The sequence below is a fragment of the Egretta garzetta genome, unplaced genomic scaffold, assembly GCF_000687185.1.
Source record: "Egretta garzetta isolate BGI_Z169 unplaced genomic scaffold, ASM68718v1 scaffold239, whole genome shotgun sequence".
In the NCBI taxonomy this organism is placed as follows: Eukaryota; Metazoa; Chordata; class Aves; order Pelecaniformes; family Ardeidae; genus Egretta; species Egretta garzetta.
Window position 1 is genome coordinate 150,504 of NW_009260673.1, and position 20,592 is coordinate 171,095.

At 37.8% G+C, this 20,592-nt stretch overlaps 1 protein-coding gene across 1 annotated transcript in view; it reads right to left on the reverse strand.

Moving 5' to 3' along the window:
- CHKA (choline kinase alpha) overlaps positions 1-16,968 on the reverse strand; it is a 20,416-nt gene extending 3,448 nt beyond the window's left edge. The window contains exons 1-7 of the mRNA XM_035901136.1: positions 16,846-16,968; positions 9,706-9,759; positions 5,396-5,509; positions 4,636-4,769; positions 4,249-4,353; positions 3,833-3,891; positions 3-75 (exon numbers count right to left, since the gene is read on the reverse strand). Of these exons, the coding sequence (XP_035757029.1) occupies positions 3-75; positions 3,833-3,891; positions 4,249-4,353; positions 4,636-4,769; positions 5,396-5,509; positions 9,706-9,759; positions 16,846-16,941 (635 nt within the window). The 5' untranslated portion in view covers positions 16,942-16,968. The remainder of the gene's footprint in view (positions 1-2; positions 76-3,832; positions 3,892-4,248; positions 4,354-4,635; positions 4,770-5,395; positions 5,510-9,705; positions 9,760-16,845) is intronic.
- Positions 16,969-20,592: the final 3,624 nt, after the last annotated feature.

Genomic DNA, 20,592 nt, shown 5'->3' on the forward strand with positions numbered 1-20,592 from the left:
TGCTGTATTCAAAGTCAATGAGCATCAGCTTTTGGTTTTCTGAATTCTCTCTGCCTTCCAGAAGCAAGACATTACCTGAAAATTTTAAGACAATACAGCATATTCAATAAAGTCCCAGGAAAACTATAGAAAAGCAATACTGTATCTTAAGAAACATTGTTTAGATAATCCCAATTATCCCTTACATCTGTGCAGAAGAACGATACGAGAAGCCAAGTTGCACTGGCCATATACCAGCTCATTGGAAGTTGAGATATATACACTATAAACCTTGTAAAGCTGGAAGCATGAAAGTTTCCTTCTGTACAGGCAGAGGTAGACTTGTTGTCAAGGGTACTGCTTCTCCAGTGTCTAGCCTGCAGCTAACTCAGGTGACACTGTCAGCTTTAGCAGCTCTTGCTGAATTGTTTCTTTCCACAGCTTGAGATCTAAATTATGCAGCATCTCTCATCCCTGCATAGCACTATCATTGATCACACAACACTTGGGACAGGAATTGCTTTTCAGCAGCCTGAAACCTACAGACTGATAACTTTGCTATTCTAATACGTGGCACAACCAGTACCTATATAAAGAAAAAGGCTGAGCTTTTCTAACAGGGGGAGTGCTTTATCTGTTTTTCAATTCACTTTGTCACTATAATTCATCTGCAAGACATTGAGCTTCCCTCTGTGAAGTGCCAACTAGTAAATATATTTAGAGTAATTCCAATTTCTGCAATAGTTTGTCTCCTCTCCACAGGTATATCTGTTCTCTATGACATACCCTTGCACAAACAGACCAAGCACAGTATTTCGCCCCACCCTGCTCCCCACACCTTGGAACTTTAGGTTCCAAATATTGCCCCAGCCCTATCGTGCTCTGACACATCCAGTACTGCACCTTGCCACACCAAAAACAATGAGACCTTAAACTCCACCATTATTAAGCTAGACGAGGCTTTTCCCCCCTGTGCTGCTTACCCTTACGTGCCTATCCTCCAGGGCAATCCTATTCCAGGCCAATTCTTCAGACGTAGCTAATAAGGCTGGGACTCCCGAGAACAATGCAGCCCTGCATACAGTCCTAGGATGCATCCATCCTGCCAGCTCAGCCCAGCTTACCCACTGTACAGCTGACAGGGAGCACAGACACAGCATACCCAACACCTTCAGCCCTGCCTCCTTTTCATCTCTTTAGACAACTGACTCAGAAAAATTGTTATTCCCTCCAGGACTCCCAGAGAGAACGTACTTAAAAAAAAAAGGTGGATAAGGTTTTCCTAATGTTTCTTACCAGTACAAGGTGAGAACTGCTGAGTCAAACTACCCTAGTATCCATTTTCACCATGCACTGTACTTTTTCAGTATCTTTCTTTTAAAAGGAATAAAGTATATCCTACCCTGATCATATATATTGCAGGCAGCTAAGAAAGGTACGGTCTTAACAGAAAATACCCAAGGCTCCATCAACTGACCTCGACTAACAGAGCACATACACATGCTTGGCTTAATCCAGTTGTGATACCAGAGGTTCTCTGAATTAGCCCAAAGAGTTGCTGAAGCCAACGCACTTTGCCTTGCAACTGTTGCACACTGGGGACCTGCAGGCTGCTGTTTCAGGTCAGCTGCCAGGGCAGTACCTTGATAATCAGACTACCTCTCAGAAAGCAAACAAGTGACCAAAAGGCAGCTTAACACTACATCACTGAGCGAGGTCATGAAACATTAGCAGCTTACCTTCTTGACAGTCGTTGTGGCAAAATACGACTGGTGATGAAGTAGCTTCAAGCATAGCTCTAGAAAACAGCAATATAGGATCTTGTAAGTAACAAATCACTAAGTTCAGTTCCACTTCCAAGTAAAGAATGGATTTTGTTGTAAGAATTTGAAGCGCTGTTCATTTCTAACAAGACCCTATTTTCTCAATTAGGAGCCCAAGACCAGGACAACGAAGTTCAACTTCACTGATCAGCAAGTAAGATCAGCAATTGGTAGTCACAAGACTCAGGTTGGTTACAGAACCAAAAACAATCCCCAAATTGTAAAGTAAAATGAATATAGGGTATTACACTGTATAATGTGTTTGAACAAGTATACAAATTCATACTGAAACTATGCAAATTGGAAGACAGTGGTAGACAAAATAAGCCTACCTTAGATTTTTCATTTCCTGGGGGAGATTGTAACTGAGGAGTTTGTTCAGTTGTTTAGTTCTGCATTCTCTGGTAAATTTAATCCTCAGCACTTGATTTAGATATCTGTTAAAAATAGAGAAAATAGTACAGCATTTGTGACAGAAAGTATATTAGTCCTCCCATACTAAGATACCATTTAAACTAAAAATCAAGAAAGTTTTAAAAAAGTTACTAAAGAAGATGTTACTATTCTTCAAAGTAAATTGAAGTTCCTCAAGTATCTATAAAACAGTTTATGGGTACAGTGAGAGCTTGTGCTCTCAGGCATTCAAGGAAGAATGATCTGCTTATCAAAATCACAACAGGTCACCTTTTTTCCGTGCTTTGAAGTATTGCATAACTTACTTTTCCATTGTTCCAAAAAGCCACTTAGGTTCTTTATTAAACGGCATTTTCATGCCATGAAATCTAGCCATCTTCTCAGCTATTTCAGCAGATATGTCAGGTAAGCTTAGCTCTTCAGTACTTAGTTTCCTGCTCTGTAATAAAATACAGTATTCTTAAAATACAGTTAATTACAAAAGTGGGATTAAATACAAACACTAGCATTAGTGTCTATATAGCACGGTCTAAAATACTAGCGTAGTACTCAAGCAATAGCTTTTTTTCCTCCTCAATGAACTTAGAAAATTACTGTCTTTGGAAAGGCAAAGTTAGCCAGCCTAGCTTACTTATGACTTAGTCAATTCTCTTCTACATCAAGACCTGGGGAATATCACATCTCACACTAAGAATATCTTCAAAGCAGATTGGGTATAAATATTTAAGAACATCAAAACCATCTGCTCTTGTTGCTGTTAAAGGAAAGTGTTACTCCATAGCTTCCAATGCTATGTTTGGTATCTAACAGGCTTTTTATCTTCATTTATTACTCTCTGCTACAGCTGAAGAGTTTTTTAAATCTCTCTCCCTGGCAAGAGCTATAATTGGGCTCTCCAACACCCACTATAGCTGTATCAAATTACAGCGAGCAATTATTACAGGCTGCCAAGTATTCCATTCCCACATCCCTGCTTTTCTGGGCAGTCCAGAGAGCTTCTTGTCATGATCAATTAAAACAGCTAGTAGCAGCCCGCTAACTAATCATGAACAGGACTTACGGGAATGAATTCCTCCAGTCGCCCTTGCGGAAAGATTCCATACAGCTTTGGGCCAAGAGCTCTCTCTGCAAGAATGGCAAACATAACACTTTCCAGAACCATGGCTTCTGCCCCCTACAAAAAAAAAAGCATTAATTGGTGCTTGCACAGGAATGTAGTTGGTGCTTGTACAGGAATGAACTTAGGTGTGCACAATAGCTAAACTGCTACAAAGTGAGAAATCTTAGCCTTTGCTTTAAAAAGAAGACCCAACATTTTACTAACCAAAGTTTCTTGACTAGTAACAACTTGTAGCTAGCATAGGAAAAACAATACACATGCTTGGCTTAATCCAGTTGTGATACCAGAGGTTCTCTGAATTAGCCCAAAGAGTTGCTGAAGCCAACGCACTTTGCCTTGCAACTGTTGCACACTGGGGACCTGCAGGCTGCTGTTTCAGGTCAGCTGCCAGGGCAGTACCTTGATAATCAGACTACCTCTCAGAAAGCAAACAAGTGACCAAAAGGCAGCTTAACACTACATCACTGAGCGAGGTCATGAAACATTAGCAGCTTACCTTCTTGACAGTCGTTGTGGCAAAATACGACTGGTGATGAAGTAGCTTCAAGCATAGCTCTAGAAAACAGCAATATAGGATCTTGTAAGTAACAAATCACTAAGTTCAGTTCCACTTCCAAGTAAAGAATGGATTTTGTTGTAAGAATTTGAAGCGCTGTTCATTTCTAACAAGACCCTATTTTCTCAATTAGGAGCCCAAGACCAGGACAACGAAGTTCAACTTCACTGATCAGCAAGTAAGATCAGCAATTGGTAGTCACAAGACTCAGGTTGGTTACAGAACCAAAAACAATCCCCAAATTGTAAAGTAAAATGAATATAGGGTATTACACTGTATAATGTGTTTGAACAAGTATACAAATTCATACTGAAACTATGCAAATTGGAAGACAGTGGTAGACAAAATAAGCCTACCTTAGATTTTTCATTTCCTGGGGGAGATTGTAACTGAGGAGTTTGTTCAGTTGTTTAGTTCTGCATTCTCTGGTAAATTTAATCCTCAGCACTTGATTTAGATATCTGTTAAAAATAGAGAAAATAGTACAGCATTTGTGACAGAAAGTATATTAGTCCTCCCATACTAAGATACCATTTAAACTAAAAATCAAGAAAGTTTTAAAAAAGTTACTAAAGAAGATGTTACTATTCTTCAAAGTAAATTGAAGTTCCTCAAGTATCTATAAAACAGTTTATGGGTACAGTGAGAGCTTGTGCTCTCAGGCATTCAAGGAAGAATGATCTGCTTATCAAAATCACAACAGGTCACCTTTTTTCCGTGCTTTGAAGTATTGCATAACTTACTTTTCCATTGTTCCAAAAAGCCACTTAGGTTCTTTATTAAACGGCATTTTCATGCCATGAAATCTAGCCATCTTCTCAGCTATTTCAGCAGATATGTCAGGTAAGCTTAGCTCTTCAGTACTTAGTTTCCTGCTCTGTAATAAAATACAGTATTCTTAAAATACAGTTAATTACAAAAGTGGGATTAAATACAAACACTAGCATTAGTGTCTATATAGCACGGTCTAAAATACTAGCGTAGTACTCAAGCAATAGCTTTTTTTCCTCCTCAATGAACTTAGAAAATTACTGTCTTTGGAAAGGCAAAGTTAGCCAGCCTAGCTTACTTATGACTTAGTCAATTCTCTTCTACATCAAGACCTGGGGAATATCACATCTCACACTAAGAATATCTTCAAATCAGTTTGTGTATATATATTTCATTTAAGAACATCAAAACCATCTGCTCTTGTTGCTGTTAAAGGAAAGTGTTACTCCATAGCTTCCAATGCTATGTTTGGTATCTAACAGGCTTTTTATCTTCATTTATTACTCTCTGCTACAGCTGAAGAGTTTTTTAAATCTCTCTCCCTGGCAAGAGCTATAATTGGGCTCTCCAACACCCACTATAGCTGTATCAAATTACAGCGAGCAATTATTACAGGCTGCCAAGTATTCCATTCCCACATCCCTGCTTTTCTGGGCAGTCCAGAGAGCTTCTTGTCATGATCAATTAAAACAGCTAGTAGCAGCCCGCTAACTAATCATGAACAGGACTTACGGGAATGAATTCCTCCAGTCGCCCTTGCGGAAAGATTCCATACAGCTTTGGGCCAAGAGCTCTCTCTGCAAGAATGGCAAACATAACACTTTCCAGAACCATGGCTTCTGCCCCCTACAAAAAAAAAAGCATTAATTGGTGCTTGCACAGGAATGTAGTTGGTGCTTGTACAGGAATGAACTTAGGTGTGCACAATAGCTAAACTGCTACAAAGTGAGAAATCTTAGCCTTTGCTTTAAAAAGAAGACCCAACATTTTACTAACCGAAGTTTCTTGACTAGTAACAACTTGTAGCTAGCATAGGAAAAACAAATGTTTTGCTTTCAAGTTTAAAGCTGGGGAAAAGTCTGTATTACTTAGCAGGTACTGTTGGTGGGCCAGGTCAAAGGAAAACTATGCAAAAACCAAAACACCCTCTCCTCCCTAACCTGTGGGAACTCTGCAAATTCATTTCCTGAAAGAGTTTATCCTACTGAAGCACAGAACAGGAACTATAAATATTATGCTTGGAACACTGCCTCACAAAAGGACATTTTAACTATACAAGTGAATGAAGTGAATGACTGAACTAACCAGTTTTTCATTTAGAAGAATGACTTAGGATTTGTTTCCTTTTAAAAAAAAAAACCACCAAAAACATGCTTAAGAGAGAATAATTTAAACTCCTGCTAAGGAGCATGTGTGCATGAATAAGCATTCTTTTCTGGCTCCAAACATACCTCAAGTTTCAGCAACTTTTTTTCAAGGTTTTCTTTGCATCAATAAACTCAGTCCTTAACAATCACAAGCAGGCAGATTTTTAATGAATATTTAAAAATTAATAGAAATATGAAGTATTTCTTAAAAACACAGTTAAAAATCACCAAAGTATAGTTTTCTTGATGGGTAAGAGTAGCTGTAAACACAGAAGCCACAGTATAAATCACTACTTCTAGCAAATATGTTAACCAGAATCCAGCTGTACTCAAATCCTAGAGGTGTTCTAAGCCTCTGCCTACTTTTGAGCAACTCATCTCAAAGTCTGACCCATGACAGTTAAAAGCGTAAGAATCAAGAGCACAAAATTAAGAAAGCTCTCAGATATTTTGGACCACAGAGACTTTTGTGTTACTGTAGTCACTGCAATCTCAGACAGTAAACAACTCCTTCTATAGAAGTTCCACTCTTGAATACCCTCCAGGCAGTTCCATTGATAAATTATTTTTATTACTGGCACACACTTTATTTTTCTGGCACCTTCTCAACAAATTCTAGCATTTCATATTGAAGTGTAGGAAAGACTCATGTAACTATGTTCTGAAGCATTAATTGCAATAAAAGTTTAAAAAGTCATCAAGAATACCAACTGAGAGTTTAAGATAATTTGCATATGAATGTATTGCATCCATGTCCTCCACTGTTTTTCCATCTCAACTCCTCAAAGCAGAACTAATGCATCAAAAATACATACTTTTAATCATGTCACATGCCCTCAGCACCACAGATCTGAACTTTTCAGTTCAATTCTGAAGCCTAGTGCCAAGCACTAAAAAGCAAATTAGATACGGGTTACTGAATGTCTACTCCATTATTAGCAGATATTGAATTTGTCTGTGCCTGGTACAACACCAGGATGTTTTAGAAGTCCGATTACAGCAATCCTGTTGGCTGTTCCCATTAAGATGTCAGTTCCTTGCTTTCACATGCTACTGAAAAATCAACTCATGATACTTTGATAACAGCAAGTGCCAAAGAAATAATCTTCATTAAGATGTCCCTTAAGGCATCAGAAGTGACAACCTGAAATAGTGACATTTCTAGTTACTCAACAGCACACTTCTAGGTTATTTCTGACACGTCTGCCTAGCCCTACTCCTTTAAGACATGCTTAAAAATTTAGAACCTTCAGATAATCCACATCTACACGATTGCAAGTTTGTAAACTTCTATGTCAGCAGCGTTAACAAGGATGGCTGCATCTCTCCATGAAAGATTGGTTTCAGGATTAAAAAAATACAGGCAAATACTATCTAAAAGCAGCAGTACAAGAATATTCACTCTGGTGCCTCACTCTTAAAAGACAAAAAAGTTTACAGCACCAAAAGAGCTTCCTCTACTGTAACAGAATGGTCACTCAAGAACAAGTCCAATGACGGTTCTACAATAATACCATCACTGTATCTCAGGCACAAAGGCTTCTCCTTCATAATACCTGATGGACCTTTTACCAAGTCTCCACTCCATACACTGCTGTCAAGTACAAGCGTGGAAATAAACTACTAAAGGACATCAGAAAATTCTATAGCATACTTCATATCATGGACAATGGGCAAACTTAGGTATCCTAACTCTTCAGTTAAATGTCCACCTTATGACTCTTTTAAAGGATCAAGCATTGTAACTAAGTAAATTATGTATCTCAATGCCTTCAAATATTTTGCAATATTCCTTGCAATATACTGCAAAGACAGCAACCTGTTTTAAGCTCTGAAGCTCTCAATCTTAATCAGTTTCAAACAGATGTAACCATGAGCACTTGGATTTAAAACAAGTTTCTGGGAAGATTTGACCACTGACACTTTTAAATGAATACTTAGAGCTGAATGTTGCATTTGAAACCCAAGAATTATAAACACTCCTTACAAGACTTTTGCAGAACACAACTCCCATTCAGGCAAGGAGAGATTTATAGACTTTCTATACTTCAGTTGGAATGGAAGCTCCTGCTTTATTCTTGTTTCAACAAAAAGTTCACTATACAATACATGAAATAGTAGTATTTTGAGGAAAATCACCCCAAACATAGCAAAACCAAGGTAAACCACAGATCATCTCTTATTAAAAGACCTTATGAGCTGACAGAAGACTGCCCCATCTCTAGTCACAGCTGTCAAACACCAGGCAGCTCAGAACAGCTACAATGCTTTTGCATTTCCAGAACATTTTGGGTTACCCAGAGGTTTTTCTTCTCTCCAAAGGATGACATTAACTCCTCTGACCAAACCTATCTACAGTTTTTACCCAGACCCAAGAAAATTAACAAATCCATCCTGACAGGAATTCTTGAGTACACTGATCCAACAGTAAGCACTATGAGATTAATAGTAGAAAAAAAAACCAAACCCCTACCAACATAGAATCACTATTTTCAGGCAACAAACAAAGACAGTTCTGAAGTTCAAAGCCTTGTTTCCTGTACTGCAAAACCTTATGAGCTGCTGGCACCAGGGTGGGTCTTGTTTAGATTTTTTGTTTTCTTCTGTAACTTTAGGAAGTTTTTTTTTTTATTGGATTGGGCGAGGGGAAATATCAAGCCACCTCCATTTTTCATCTCTGTAGAGAACTGACGAGGAATCAAACCAGTACATTTTTCAGCACAATCTTGGTTCAACTGATTGAAGCTGTTCCAGTAAACTTAACCGAAAGTTCAGCAAAACTTCAAAAGCAGTTATTCAACAACAAAAATTTTAAAACCAGTTTCAACTCACTAGAAAAAGAAACAAACGCTTGAACTGTTTCAGATGGCATTCCCGTAAGATAGAAAATACAAGGGAAGAAAAGCAGCACTTAACAAGTAAAAGGTACTTCTTCCTAATTGTTGCCAAAACCATTACAGAGCTGAAAAACGATAGTACATAACAAGCAATGCATCTGGCCAACATACTGCAATGTTATCCCTTACTGAAAAAATACTGCCGGGGTAGAAAGCTAAATTACCAAATTCCGTTCAGATGACTTTATGAAAAATTACACTCAGCTAAACATTATGCTACATGAGCAGAAATGGTTCCAAATGCAAGAACTTTAAGTTTGTGGAACCCAGATGACCCAAGCACAATGCTAATTAGAAACACTTCATGTTCAAGAGGAAGGTCTCTCCAGCTCCATATACTTTCCTCAGAAGAGTTCATCAACATATTAAAACATAATAAAGGTAATAATATAAAAAATTTATTCAATATTATAAAAAATTTATAGAGATATAAAATAAAGGTAAAGCAGAGTACTGATCTTCCTTTACTAAATAAAGAGCCTAGTATTAGAAATAGCAGTACTGATACCAATACTAGAAACAGTAAGAAACCATCTAGGATAGAACTGAGGGGGTGCTTCTTGTTAATGTGGCATGCTTAAATCTTTCCAAACTATGTGCAGACACTCACATTATAACGTTACTTCTATGAGCAACTAGATTTCTTTTCTTCATCACTGTTTCTGTGTCTAGAAACACAGTCCAGACACCAGTTGGAGCAACTACTGGTTTAGAACAAGCAGGATCACCACATTTCTCTATCATCTATAAAATTCTGCGAACAAGTTTAATTACTCACTTGCAAGTCATTTTCCTTCTGAGACTGTACAGACTCTCCTTTATTACAGGACCTCTATGAATGAGAAAAAGCAAACACAATGAGAAGATGAAATTTAACATTATTAACCTGCAACCACCAGAACAAAGGGAACAGAAGTGCCAGCTACAATTAACTAGATGTCTCAACACTGTCTTGATCTGTGACAGCTACAGCACTAGTATCCACCTGACCTCTGCCCACCACACTATTGCAACAATTCCAAAATCTTTCAAAAGGATGTGCCACTGAGACTAAGCCACTCCTGTAAACAGCCTGAGAGCTGATTTCAGGTATGTTTTTACTGCTTCCCAGTGTTTCAAAACAAGATTTCAATGTATCATAAGCTTAGAGGAACATTTTTAATTAAGAGAATAATTAAGTCCCTCTGCATGACATCTGGGATGATAGTCTTCTTGCAGCTAAAGCACTTAAGAGACACGTTACAGAGATGACAAAAGCCTCAAGAACTATTAGAAGAGGCATGTTTTGAAGCTAGAAAAAAGCAAGTGCTTTGCAATTACCTTATTTTCCAAATTTTTTGTGACTAGAATTTCCTTATTTACAGTATGCTGTCTAGGCTACATGTACAATTACCACTGGTCAAGGAGAATGAAGTTTTATTTTATTTCTTCAAATGAACTGCCCATGTAAGCTAAAGAAGTCTCAGTAAGAACTGCAGTATACTAGCAAAACTTTAACAAATTCCATGCATAATTTATTGTGCTAGGATTGTTAACAGTCATTATAAGGCAGTTTCAGAGTATCAAACCACACTCTTAGCAACTGCACCCTCAATGGCACATGCTTTTAATAGAGCTGCACATTTAAAACTCAAGACGTAATAAAACCCTTGTCCTTTAAAGGGCTCGAAGGTAAGGAGAAGAAAAAGCAAATATTTGCTTAGAATTAGTGACAGTTTGTGGCTGCTATTTATGTTGCAATTCCACCGTTGACTGTTTAAACCAGACTAGCTTTAGAGGCCCATAAAGGTAGCCTGCATCTTCACCTTCTGAACAAAAACATTTGATTCATAGAACCATGTGCATACCTTTCTGTTCCAAAGCTCTAACATGTCCAAAACAAGGGTGGAAATATGATCTTAATGGAATACAGTTAAGCAACACCAGCTGCCTTAAGTACAATACAACAAGCTAATGATTTACACAAGCTATGCAGTTACAGTATTTCAGAAACTATAGAAGAAGTATAGTTAACATGAATCGATGGTCTTTCAGCAAGTACTTCCCATTCCACTAGGATAGTAAGTTTAAAAACAAGACAATATGAAAACTACAATTAGTTTATATTCCTTTCAAGGAAATTAATAAAGCCAAAACATATTCACTAAAGCTAAATGCATAACTACTCAATAGTATTAAAGTCATTTACAGAGGGCTTCTCTGAACAAGCATGTCCTACATCAATACCACTCTTGCATCTTACAGATTTTTCTTGAACAGTCAGAAAGTTACTCACCATCCAGGAGTCTTTCCTGATTAATGGTGCTCTCAGAATGGTTCAGTTCATCAGAAGGTAAGCAGATTAGGCTTTTCCCTAGAACCTGAACTGGCATCCACTTTCCAGAAGTCATACTGTATAAAGAGCTAGCCAGTTCTAAGAGTCCACCTCAAATTAGTGTTGGAGATAGCCTAATGGCATCTACTGTGCCATTAGAAAGAGACAGTTAGGGATGCATACTGCAGAGTCATCAGAAAAGGAGACTTCTGCAGCATCCCTTCCTCTTTTCTGTTCCCTCAGCATGGAGCATTAGTGTCCACAGGAGAATGAATACAAAGTAATCTGTAAATAACTTACAAATATGAATGGGAGCTTGGAGAGGATCAGTCTTCACAAGTGGCCATGTACTCAGCCTAAAATTAGGAGTGTCTCCAGTACATGTGGTCAAGGAGAATGAAGTAAACAGGATGCAATTTTATGTAACAGAAGCTTAAGAGTTTAACTCTCAAAGTTTAACAGATGTTAAAGAGATAAGATTTGATTTGTTTTCTGACTGCAATCACCTATGAGAACAGTGGTTCAAAGTAAAACATCTCATACCATGAGGTATGTGATCTATGTATTTAGCTCATGTGTTCTTGGCTAAACCAATCAAAACTTCAGTTCTTCCATAAACTCTAAGAGCTCACTCCAACTTATGTCCAATTCTGGGAGCTATTTACTTCAACAGCAACGGGGAGATTTGAATTACCCAAGTAAGAGAATGACTGAGTAACTGCTGGAGGTTTTTAGTCACACTCTCTATATGCAAATATTAACTAGAAATGGACACATGTTCTACACCTTTAAGATTTCTTTAAATATTTGTTCAGTGCTTCTTTTATTGTGAGAACGTTTATTCTCAAAAAGCAGATTAAGAAAGCTCACTACAATTTTAGTAAGGGAAGACAGCTACAAGCACAGAGACAACAAAAGTTGTTATAGAGTCTACTTTGTGATCATGTAAATTCATTTAAAGGCAGGAAGCTTCAGGTACAAGATGAAAGTCCTGGAACGGGAGACATTGTACATTATTTGACCTGTGATCAGAAGATGACCAGACAGCGTTTAGATGTCTGGCAGTTGACACAGAAATTTGAGTTCCTCGTAATTTTCTCCTTAATGCCCCAAATTTCTTTGTCTTGTATCTGGTAGATGAGCTCTGCATCAAAAATCCCAAATGATGCTTGGCAGGAGAATTCTGTATAGAGGAGGAACTTGCAATTCCCCCCACCCCCTCATAACCCTTAGCTCTGCCCACAAATTTAAATCTTATATTATAGCTCCATTTTTCTGAGTTTACTCAGCTTTAGTAGTTTTCAAGACTTCAAAACACTGCAATACTTTTATTTAGACAAATTACTAGGAATTGAAATCCCAAGGAATTACAACATTACAAGGAACTGCCTGAAGTTAGATGCAACCTATGCAGGGGAAGCTTTTCTTAATTATAGAAGCTGTTGGAAGACATCAATTTGAACTTCAGGGTATGGGAACACAAACAGTTTTAGATTCAGTGAATATTGTTCCTGCTTATAAGAATCTGCTGTTGATCACTGATCCCTGCCAGACCTGAAGGAACTGATTTGCTGAAGTCCTAGAATCTAGCATATAAGAATAATGCCCAGTTCAAGCCCTACAAAAGCCACAAAGACATCTCTAATCCTCTTCATTTCAAGTTACCATTCTCTTATGAGGGAGCAGAGGAAAGGAAGGGGCAGTACTTTGATATTTTGTTATTCCTGTAAACATTCAGATGCACAGACAGTAGCTGGTGCTACTTAAGCCTTATTTTTAAACAATGAAATCCAGTACTAAAGAAAATGAAAGCTGTAGAGAATGCTCCAACTTCAGAGATCTCATACTATACCGTGAATCGTGTCTGTCACCTGGAAACCAGAGTGCTCTAGGCACGATCGCATGGGCAAGCCTGCAGCAGAGAACACATGCATATACAACTAAAGTGGTACATTACCCCCAGAATACCCTTAACTCCACCCAACACAAATATATCCCCGTAAGAGGTGCTTGGTTTCTTTCAAGCCGTCTGCCAGTGCCAGGGATTTGTAGTTACTCCATGCTACAAACAGACATGGACACCAACAACCACAGAAGACGTTGATAATTACAGTTACACAGCAGTCTGCATTTTATTTAGTTACAAAAAATAAAAGGCAGCAAGGCAGGTATGGAAAAGATTTACCACAGAACTGTGGCAACCATTTATACTTATTTTGTGTCTGCTCACATGGAAATTGAGAGACCAGAGAGAAACATTAGGTATACACTGGTTTGTTTTTCCTCATTTATATACAAGATTTTGTTTTGGCTGTTGCAAAGTAAAAGAGCCCCAGTGAATCAGAGTTCAAGGTTCTTTTGACATGTGTAAAAGAATGGGAATCAATCCCCAAGTTACCTTTTGATAGGTGAACTTCAAAGAATTTTTTTTTTGTTGATGCTATCTTATATTGAAATCCTATCAGTATTTCTAAGATGTGGGAAGTTTTGGTTGTTCTGAATTTAAGTAGAAACACTACAGTGATCTGCATATGAAATCCAGTCTTAAACTCTGGACATCAAATGGCATATCGCTGGAGAATATTTTCCTGATAGAGCTAACAGTTAAAGACATTTTGTCATGAGGAAGTTTTACTTTCAATGCTCCCCTTTAAATTTAGCAACTAAGCTGGAGCAAGAATAAGTGAAGCAGAGTAAGACATTTCCCTTTTTTCAGTGTAGAACATATCTGCATTGTGCCTCAAACATTTGAGTTTTAATGTGGTTAGTACTTCAACCTGTCACAAGCACAAATACTTGTCTTTAAAAATCAAGGACTTCTCTTGAGTATATCCTTGAGTGGAACTTTTTTTTAACATCCATGCCAGTGCAACCATTCACAATAATGGCTGAGCCAGCTCAGTTCAAGTCCCCCCAGCTCCCCCCCCAAAACAGTCATGCACACAAAAAATTGGCTTAAACATATCAGCTATGACAGAGGAAGGCACAAAGCCTTCCCTGAGTGGCAGCTTTAGCCAACTGGCATGGTTTGTACTGGATGAGTTTCATGTACTGACATTTGTGTCTTCCAAGATTCATAATAAGCAAACTGGGGCTATTTTCAAACTGCAAAAAAGGTTCCTTTAAAAGGTGGCTCAAAGAATTATGGTGCCAGTATCATTCATTCTTAAGTTAGTATCAGGTATCTATTTTTCACTTCTATTCAAAATTTTAACTTAAACTTGTCTCCTGCACATACAACAATTTGGTGCAGATTACTATAGATCTATAGTATTTACAGTAAAGGAGTAAGAAGAGCTGATATTATCACTGGTTTGTGCTCCAATTTCAACAGAAAGTAAAATGGACAAGAGTTAAAACATGCTACAAAGGCTCAAACAAACAAGTGGTAACTACTAATACCCAGTGGCAGTTACAATTACGTAATTGAGAATTAAGTTGTGATTTTAGTATAAGGTCTCAAAACTCAACTTATTTAAGCAGTGTCCCTTAATTTCTATAGGGCTTTAAATCCAAGCAACATTACTAAAAAATATCAAATTATTCCCTCTTAACAGGCTTGTCATAAAACTCTGCTTATGCCACCCAGAAATTCATAAGAATCCCAAGTGAGGTTTTCAAAATACCCCAATAAAACAGTTTGCTTATATTTTAACTTGCATTTAAGATAGAGGGGCTGGAAGAGACAAATGTTTGTTGACAAAAATTGTGAACCTCAATGCAATCTGAAAGTTTTACCTTGGGACTTTCTCTGCTTACTTAACCTTTAGTGAACTGCACCAACAAGAGCAGTCATTTCACTGCCACTACGGAAATAAAGGAAGTTAGACATCTCAAAAGATCCTTCAACACCAAGAGTAGAAAGGTTAGAAAGTTATGAACACACTTTCAATTTTCAAACCAAATTAGTTCTGATTTTAGAGCCCAAAATTTTATTTTGATTTCTTCAGTGGATAGGGGCACAGAAAAGGCAAGCTAAAAAAACCCTGAGGGAAGAGGAGGGCAACCAAATTCTAGAGTCTACTTTACTTTTCCTTTGAAATATAAGGGAAAAGCCACGTTTCTTCACAGCACTTGGGCAACAGAATTTCTACCACTACAGGAGGTTTACAGCCCATGTTCCTACTCAAGCCTTCTACATATTAAGTCATCATTACATTAAAGCCATTAATAATTCAGAAAAAAATTCTTAGCATCAACCCTAGGAGTCATTTTGAAACAAATTCTCTCACCACCATTTTTATCACTTTGCTTTTGGTTTCTCTTAAACTAAAGGAAAGACTATTTAAGCTTGAATTAATGAACTTCTACGCACTTTTCTTGTTTAACAGTTTAACTTTCCCAACACACAGTGGTGTAGCCAAGCATTTCATGCTATTTCAAACCACTGGAATCTTCTACATATTTGTCCTGAAGTTTGCTACCACAGGAAAGTTAATACCTTACATAGTATAATAAAAGAATACTTTAAAGCCAGTTAAGTGACAGTATCCAATGAGACTTTTAATAATAAGTTTGGTCAAGGTAGCAGAAGCAGGAAGAATGGGCTGAGATTTCAGGAACTGTCAATCTCCTGCAGATATTGGACCAGTTATTCAAAGCAAGTGACTGAGTACTGGAAAATATCAAATTAATGGCTAATAAAACCAGACCCTCTAAGTCAAATAGAAACAATTGCCAACATCCAAATGTAATTTTATGAAGCTGCAATTTTTCATAAGGTTAAACACTTATGTTAAAATTATTTATTTACAATATAATCCAAGTGTCTAGCAGAGATGGGTAAGAAAAGATCTGCTGTACAGTCCTACAGTAACAGCCTGTAAGCTTTAGAAGAGATCACCTTTACAAAATATTCTTGATTTTAAACCTTACAGTTTGAAACAGATTTGCCAACCACTTCTCTTAAGGTTTGACAAATTTCAATGCTATTTACATTTTACTAACCAAATAAAAGTAACATTAAAAGATTTCGACAAACATCTGGTTAAGCTTCTATGCCAGCTGCAAGGCATATCACACATTTAGGAAAGCATGTTTTGGAATGAGATGGCTATACAGTATTGATGTTTGTGCTTCATTTTTATTCTAACACTACAGATCAAATTTTCCAGCAACACAATTACCCGTGATATCTAATAAAATGCTTGAGCACTGTGCAAGTTTGACAAAACCTTCAACTTTAATTTCCGAGATTTGTAAGTGCTACCAAGATTAAAATTAAGCAGTTTAGTCTGTTGCAATCTTGCTAGTTATGCCAAAGTCCTACATACTGTACAGAAGCAAACTTTGATAACTTTTCTGAAACACCACAGTCCAAACTTAACACCATAAACAAAACATTACTGATCAAACGGACAGCAAATGAGCCTTCAGCTGATACACGCCAGTCAGGATCTGTATAGAAAGGAGTGTAAGTTCTAGACAATAACAAACTATAAAGAAAACTCCTTTAAGCTAGCAATCTACCCCACTACCACTGAACCACATTCCCAAAAGGATAAAGCAGCACACACTTGCAGTGTGTCACAAATTAAGACCTCCAAACACATTACAATTAAGCTACAGAAACCCTCCCACTCCCAAAGCACTCCATGTACTCACCATCTGCAAGATCGCACCATATAAGCGCAGGAGAACTTTCCGTGGTTCATCTGCAACTGTCTCAATGGTATCAGGTAGTGAGCACTGAAACAGCATGTTGCTGAGGCCACCTCTATCAAGAGAAAGGTAAGTTCATCAGCGCATGCATACATGTTTCATTTCCTACAAATCAGCGACGCACTAATCAGCCTTTTAGTATGATTAACTGATCTATTCCAACATAAGCAACAAATTTCCAACAGTACCGATAACTCATAACATAGAAGGCTTCCATTAAAAAATTGGCAGCTTCATGCTTCTTAATCTGTAGTTCACCATCAAGATCTATTGATCCAAATTACAGTTCAAATTATGAACTGACTGATGTAAAATGCAACAGGCAACTAAGACAAGATGTAGACTTCTGTTAATTATTTTCAGGATGTCTAGAACTTGATGCTGGAGTCTGGTCAGATATACCTGGTTGAACAAGCAAGACAACAGCAGAATAAGCTCAAAACTATACAGTGAGTATAAACCCCTAAATTCAAATTAAGAGCTGGTATCACTGGGATGGCAGCTACAAAGATTTAACCTGAACACCCGTGCTACAGCATCACTGATGAACGTCTTACCTATGCTATCATTCTTAGGGACTCATTTTCAATTTTGAAATTTACAATTAAAGCAGTTCTTTAAAATAAAAGAAACTGCTCATGTATTCATCAAAACTAAAGTCACGCTCAGAATCTTATCAGGCAAGGCACAAACTAGGGGGCCCTGTGCTTCAAGCATTCAGGGATTATACAAACCTGCTGGCTTTTCATATAATTACTGGTTTACAACAGTGTTCTTACCGGAAAAAGTGACAGCATTTGTTTCCTACAGGTTTATCAAGCTAGACAGATACTAGGTTAGAGAAACTAAGTTTCTTGATTTCTAGTAGCCCACTAGGAACACCTGCCTACACAACCCACCTTTTCTTTACATTGTCTTTCAGCATCCTCTTCATTACCAATACGTTCATTAAGAAGTTTTCAAATTTCCCTTCTGCAATAGATTTACCCTATTATTTCTTCCTCTACTATAAAAGGAAAAAGTATTGAAACTTCTGGTTTACTTGCAAAACAGAAATGCAAATCAGCTCTACGGAAAAAGACTTGTCTGTCTCACCAATAAAGAAAGAACTTTCAAAACCAGATACAATCCAAATATAGTAGCTAGCAGTAAAGGGATGAGGTAGCACAGATTTTAAAAGTAATTTTAATTGTAACATCTACGTGACTTACTGCAGTAACTCTAGAATTTATACAGTGGTACCTCTGTCATGTTGTGATTTCCTTCACAAAGTAATGCAGTTTTTAATAACAGACAAAACCTAAGCATTGAATACTACCTTGCAGCGAGCTTTGATTGCAGAAATCTGTAGCAGATCCAAAATGCAGCGGTTAAAATGCCGTTCTTAGTCCTAACCTGACACTCCTCTCAATGCTTGTTCAAATATTTTTCTGGGTTCTCTTACAATGCAGTGGGGAAGCAGTAAAGACTTTCTGGAGAAAAAGGCTACCAGGAAGTAGACAACCTCTATGTATTTACTGGGAGATGACAGAGAGAAAAAGGGCTGGCCTACATATCTAAAGTCAACAACTGAGAAGGAAAAAAGAAATATCAAGAAAATAAGGTAAAAGCAGCAACTGCACAATACACTCAAGAAGGAAGACACAAGAGAACCAGGTAGCTTGGCAGACATCCAAAAAAGGATGTTTAAAGACAAGATATATGAAGTAACTTTGAACCATGAAGGTGAACAGGTAGGGGAAAAAAAAAGAAAGAGCTAGAAGGGATTTCAAATGAAGAGCAAAACCAGACTATTCAGATGCAATCAGAACATTGGTTAGTTACACCAACTGCATTTCTGGCTTTATTTAAACTGTGCTAGACAGTTTTTTTTAAAAAACATTTACCACCTTTTCCAAGCCTCTGATGTAGACTTTGGTGAAAATACCAACACTTAAATAGAAGAACTAAGCACACTGAAAGCCACTTTACAAAAATACTGGACTAGAGCGTGCCGAGCTGCCTATAAAGGGGGGGCTAGAGCTCAAAATCCTGTACAAACATTTAAGTTACTTAAACACATGCTCAGCCTGCATACAGTGCATTAGAGCCCAGGAACTCTTCTTTTTATACCTTCTCAGCCAAGCATGAGTGTATTACTGAGGCTGAATTCCATTAAACAGAAGTTTCGCTATAGTTTTATGCACTTAAGACTCCAAAAGTTACCTCTAATCAAGGAAATCCATATGGGAGTCTAATAAAGCATATTGTTCTCCTGAAAGGTCAATAGACTCAGCAGCGTATTTCAGGGTCAAAAGGGCATATATCACTCTTACACAGATAAAGCTACCAGTTAGTCTACTGCTGTAAATTACTTGAAGGGAAGCCCTTCCACAAGGGTCACCTATTTTCAAAGCTTCCCATTGCTTTCCCCATACCACAGCCACATAAGTTAGAGATGCTTATATACTTGCATTTTGATCAGATGTGAATCTATTTCTTTTCTTCCACACAATAAGGACTGGACCCCTTCATCCTATGATACCAAGTACCTAACAGATGTCTGTGAACACGATTTGCACTAATGCAGTCAAAATGGCAATGCAGACAATGTGTCAGTGGAGAACGCACACTGAGTGCCTGACTTTTGCAAAACTAGAATCAGCAAACCAATATGATGCTGCATTCTCCGTAGATAGAAGTGGTGAAAAGACTTTTGCCAAAATAAATGCAACTGTCAATTGGCATGGTTTTACACATTCTTAAATTTCAGCCCATCCTCTCTTCCTCCCAATCCAGAAACCATCAAGCCATTTTGGAGTGATCTCTCAGAAAGGAAGTTTCCAAGAAATGCAAGAATAACTGTGCTAAAACTGAAGGCTTTAGAAAGTAAGTACCAAAGTCAGCAGTACACACTAATAAGGATGAAAACTGTATAAAGCAAGTCAAATTACAGACTACTGTCTAGGAACAGCATCAGTCTTCCAAAAATTCTCTCCCTTCATAAACTTATTTATGATCACGTCAAGTGAGGAGAAATTATCTAAAAATACAAATACTATCTGCGCTGGCTTTCAAGGAGTTGCTGATTTTTAGTAAAGCTTTTAAAATACATTTAGAAATGAGCATGATGGGGTTTGATCACACTTTTATATATCAGAGCTTTGTCAACAGTTTATGCTCTCTTAGCTAACTGGGGGTAGATTTGCACATATTTTGTGTATCAACAAAAGTAGAAACACTAGGAAAGCAAACTCAGGACTCAAGGGGAGACCTTGACAACCATACCCTTTGGAACTGTACGTTTGATCAGGTAGAATGATCAGGCACTAAGATGCTAGACAAGCGGTTCATAAAAATGAAACTCTGAACTAACGCTGGTTTGACTAGCATACAGGATTGATCTAAAGGAGAGGCAAGGATCTCAAACACATTATATATGGCTTCTAGAATGTCCCCAATTTACATATTTCTGCTGCCAACGTGCTGAGTCACAAGTACTGGTTACTATATATGCTACAAGATGATTCACATCATCTACACACCGCATTTATCCGCTAACTTCTGAATTTCAGAACGGTCATGGCCAGGCCAAAAAAAAGGCGTTTTTTTCTCAGAAGGGAGCTCCGTGCTCGGTGCAGCGGTTTCTACCGGCTCCATCACTTTTTACCATCAAGGTCCGCGGCCCCTCACCCGGCTCAGGGCCGAGGC